At 41.5% G+C, this 5,000-nt stretch overlaps 1 protein-coding gene across 3 annotated transcripts in view; it reads right to left on the bottom strand.

Moving 5' to 3' along the window:
- Positions 1-166: 166 nt before the first annotated feature.
- Positions 167-5,000, bottom strand: part of LOC135109058 (uncharacterized) — a 30,414-nt gene continuing 25,580 nt past the window's right edge. For all 3 annotated transcript variants that reach the window (XM_064020071.1, XM_064020072.1, XM_064020070.1), the window contains 2 exons: positions 4,985-5,000; positions 167-1,507 (listed from right to left, as the gene is read on the bottom strand). The exon at positions 4,985-5,000 is cut by the window's right edge and continues 155 nt beyond it. In XM_064020071.1, the coding sequence (XP_063876141.1) occupies positions 1,339-1,507; positions 4,985-5,000 (185 nt within the window). In that variant the 3' untranslated portion in view covers positions 167-1,338. The remainder of the gene's footprint in view (positions 1,508-4,984) is intronic.

Here is a 5,000-nt window from a genome sequence, read left to right as displayed (position 1 = left end):
ATGTTGCCAAATATTAACCAGTTTTTCATCTACTGGTGTTTGTATCATGTACGTTCACTGTGATATTTTCCAATGCATAGCGAGAGATTGCATTGGCCGAGATTATAAAGTTGTAACGAAAAATATTAAATTATAGAACCTCAGAGGAGATAAAGACATTTCCTTGTGGATCTGCATTTTATTTATGTAACATCTAATGTTAAATCTTTTCTATCTTGTCTGATGTATACATTTTAGCTGAAAATTATAGACAGTTGAGAAAGAAAGTCATATTTTGATATCCCTCAAAGACTGAACAGTTGGACTGAGTGAATCAAATGAAAAAAGGAACGTTAAAAAAGAAGCCACACGTGTCTGTCCAGGAGCACTAACGCTGCATATATGTAGGTGCCCAAGAGACACATGCTGCTGGGATAACTCAGGAACTAAGAATTCTCTCTCTCTCTCTCTCTCTCTCTCTCTCTCTCTCTCTCTCTCTCTCTCTCTCTCTCTCTCTCTCTCGAGGAGGTGGATTGGAAGGATGGAAGAAAAAGGAAAAAATATTAACCTAACAAAAGGAAGGGAAAAAATAAAGATCGGTGAGAAAAATAAAGTGGCTGCGGAAATGGATGGAAGGAAAAGAACTAAAAGGACGGAAGAAGAATAAGAAAAGAGATGGATGATAAAGAAAAATTAATGCGAAGGATCTACATAGTGTAGAGAAGGAGATAGGGATGAGAGATGAGTAAAAACATGGAAAAGAGGATTACTATAATGATGAAAGGAGAAGGAAGAGAACAAATAGCAGAAGAAGAATGTAAGAAAAAGGAGGTGAGGTGAGGGAATTAACATGAGAAAAGGGAACAAAGGTTGACAGAAAGTATGGAAGGGATAGGAAATGAACATAAAAAGAGAGGAGGAAAGGAAGGAAAGGTGGGGGAGTAGGAAATTAACAAACCAGAGTAGGAGGGAAGGAAGGATGGGGAGTCGGAAATTGACAAACCAGAGAAGAAAGAGGGAAGGGAGGATGGGGAAATAAGAAATTAACAAACCAGAATAGCAGGAGGAAAAGAAGTATAGGAAGAGCAGGAAATTAACAAACCGAAGAGGGAGAGAGGGAAGGAAGAATGGGATAAGGAGGAGGAGATGAACAAACAAGAAAAGGAGGGGAGAAAGGATGGGAGGAGGAGACCGAACAAAAGAAGGAGGGAAGGAAAGATGGGAGGAGGTGGAACTGAGCAAACACGAGAAGAAGGAAAAGAGAGCGTGAACAGGAGATAAGAGAAGAGATGTCTGTAAGAAGAAGAATGGGAGGAGTATGAATTGAACAAACAGGAGAAGCAAGGAAGGAAAGAAACTTTACACTGTGACAGGAAGCTGTCGTCGGCGAGGCACAAACTGTCCCGTGTCGTCCCGCTCCACACGGTCCCAGGGAAGCAGAATGCCGTTCATGGCCACGAACACCCCGGGTCCGGCAGCCTGCACCGCCCCAATGGCCACGCCGATATTGAAGTCCGCGTCGGAATCCCTGGAGAGAGAGAAAGAGAGAAAGAGAGAGAGAGAGAGAGAGAGAGAGAGAGAGAGAGAGAGAGAGAGAGAGAGAGAGAGAGAGAGAGAGAGGGTGGAGGGCTGTTATTTTGTATTTGCAATGGTATGTAATTATTTATTTTTTTTATTTTACTAATCCTTTTTTGTAGGAGGGGCAAAAATGCAAAAAAAAAAAAAAAAAAAAAAAACTGAAGTGACGTTCCCCTAACAGAGTCGAAAGCGGAAGTCAGAAATTACAGGATTCAGTGTCTTGAAACCTACCTCTTGAAAGAGTTCAAGTCATAGGAAGGTGGAAATACAGAATCAGGCAGGAACTTCCAAAGTTTACCAGAAAAAGAAATAAATGACTGAGAATACTAGTTAACTCATGCATTAGAGAGATGGACAGAATAGGTGTGAGAAAAAGAAGTCTTGTGTAGCGAGGCCGTGAGAGGAGGGGAGCCATGCAGTTAGTAAGGTCAGAGGAGTAGTTGGCATGAAAATAGCAGTAGAAGATAGCAAGAGAGGCAACATCGCAGCGATGAAAAAGAGTCTGAAGATAATCAGTTAGAGGAGAGGAATTGATGGAACGAAAAGCTTTTGATTCCACCCTGTCTAAAAAGAGCGGTATGAGTGGGACCCCTACCCCCATACACGTGAAGCAAACTCCATACATGGACGGATAAGGCCCCTGTACAGAGTTAGCAGCTGGGGAAAGAGAAATACTGGCGGAGACGACTCAGAACGCCTAACTTCATACAAGCTGATTTAGCTAAAGATGGGATATGAAGTTTCCAGTTCAGATTATAAGCAAAGGACAAACCAAGGATGTTCAGTGTAGAAGAGGGGGGGCAGTTGAGGAAGAGGGAGTAGTTGTCTGGAAGTTGATAGGTGGAGGAAATAAGTTTTTAAGGCAATGAACAATACTAACTTTGCTATGCCCTAATCAGAAATTTTATAAAGATCAGAAGTCAGGCATTCTGTGGCTACCATGCGTGAACTGTTTACTTCCTGAAGGGTTAGACGTCGACGAAAAGGCGTGGAAAAGCGCAGAATGGTATCATCATCTTAGGCTTGGATAGGACAAGAAGTTTGGTTTAGAAGATCATTGATGAATAATAGGAAGAGAGTGAGTGATAGGACAGAACCCTGAGGAACACCACTATTAGTAGATTTAGGAGAAGAACAGTGACCGTCTAACACAAAAGCAACAGAACGGTCAGAAAGGAAACTTGAGATGAAGTTAAAGAAAAAATGATAGAATCCATAGGAGAGGGTAGTTTGGAAATCAAAACCTTGTGCCAAATCAAAAGTTTTTGATACGTCTAAGGCAACAGCAAAAATTTCTCCAAAATCTCTAAAAGAGGATGACCAAGATTCAGTAAGGAAAGTCAGATCACCAGTAGAGCGGCCTTGATGGAACCCATACTGGCCATTGTGAAGTGATAGATGTTTAAGAATATTCTTGTTGAGGATAGATTAAAAAACTTTAGACACTCCATAAATGAAGGAGTTTTTGACTAGTTGGAAAACAGACTTGCCATGACTCTGGTCAGAAATATAAAGCACATGTGATTCGGGTGATGGAAGGCTCAAGTACCTTTTCTGGGCCACCTCTCTATCATGTATAGCACGAGAACAGGTTGTGTTAGACCAAGGTTTGGAAAGAAAGAGTAGGAATGTACGCCTCCATACCAGACATTATCACCTCTGTTATGCACTCAGCACACAAAAGGTCTCTGACACGGAAGCAGTAGTCATTCCAAGGAAAATCAACATAATACTTTCTCAGGTCCCTCCAATTAGTAGAGGCAAAACGCCACAAGCATCTCCGGTTTAGGGGATCCTGAGGAGGCATCGGGGCGATAGGACAGGATACAGATATGAGACTGTGGTCGGAGAAGCCCAATGGATAAAATATGGTAATAGCATGAGCAGGATTTGAAGTTAGGAAAAGTTAAGAATGTTGCTCGTATCTACATGAGTCAGGAATACGAGTAAGGTATTGCACCGGTTGTTCTAGGTCGTGGAGGATAACAAAGTTAAAAGCTAGTTCACCAGGATGGTCAGTAAAGGAAGAGGAAAGCCGAAGCTCGTGGTGAACATAGTAGTCTCCAAGAACAGAGATCTCCGCAAAAGGGAAGAGAGTCAGAATGTGTTCCGCTTTGAAAGTTAAGTAGTCAAAGAATTTCTTAGTCAGAGGACTTAGGTGAGAAGTATGCAGTACAGATAAATTTAGTTTGAGAGTGACTCTGTAGTCGTAGCCAGATGGTGAAAAACTCGGAAAATTCAAGAGCGCAGGCATGAGAGCAGGTTAAGTCGTTGCGTACATAGACGCAAAAAAAAAAAAAAAAAATGAGGATAGAGGAAATAAGGGAACAGAAAAGGAGCTATTGTTAGTTGCCTCAGACACCTGTGTTTTAGTAAGGTAAACAAGATGAGGTTTATCTAATAGAGGAGATTGAAAATTAGATCTAAGACCGCGAATGTTGTAGAATTAATGAAGAAAAGTTGAGGTCGGTGTTAAGACACTTAGGGTCGATATTAGAAGAGCAGTCCGACCTGGGACATTTGTGGTCCCCTCCCCAGATGGGGACTCCGAGGCTGCTGCAGGAGTCGCCATATTGATTTTGAATTTGAGTATAGGGTGTGTGTGTGTAATTAGGAGCATGTAGTTTTGAGAGCTGTCTTTAGAGGGCAGGCTGTTACTGCCCCCTTGAGTTGTGAGACACAAAAGGGCAACGTTCAGTGAGGTCACAGTTGGGTTTAATGATAAGTTCACAGCACCCCCTGATCCAGTGCTTTAGACCTCACAGGAAGTAATTATCGTTTCGGCAGATGTCTACTGCCTCCTCCTTCTGAGGAATAAGACAATACTGATAGTAAGACAATACTGCTTATGATTATACTGCTACTGCTCTTACTTGTTTTTTTAGTCTTTTCTGGTGCTACTACTACTACAGTACTACTACTGCTACTACTACAACTACTATTACTATTATTACTACTACTACTACTACTACTGCTAATAATACTGTTTCTACTACTACTACTACTGTTGCTACTACTACTACTACTACTACTACTACTACTACTACTACTACTACTGCTGGTGCTGCTGCTACTGCTGCTGCTGAACCTACTACTACTACTACTACTACTATTACTAGTACTACTACTACTACTACTACTACTACTACTACTACTACTACTGCCACTGCTATTACTACAACAACTAACACTGATAATTATAGTAGTAGTAGAAGTAGTAGTAGTAGTAGTAGTAGTAGTAGTAGTAGTAGTAGTAGTAGAAGTAGAAGTAGTAGTAGTAGTAGTAGTAGTAGTAGTAAAAGTCGTAGTAGTTGCGGTACTTCTATACTACTGCAACTGATAGCATAACGATACAATATCCCATCTGACGTGAAAGCGGGCGTCGGCCAAGACTTTAAATGGGACGGACGTGCAGATATGCTCCTACCTGAATTTTTCCGGCG

This window comes from Scylla paramamosain, chromosome 18 (genome assembly GCF_035594125.1).
Source record: "Scylla paramamosain isolate STU-SP2022 chromosome 18, ASM3559412v1, whole genome shotgun sequence".
NCBI classification, from domain to species: Eukaryota; Metazoa; Arthropoda; class Malacostraca; order Decapoda; family Portunidae; genus Scylla; species Scylla paramamosain.
The sequence above is the reverse complement of the archived record's forward strand: the minus strand, read 5'-3'. Positions and strand labels throughout refer to the sequence as shown.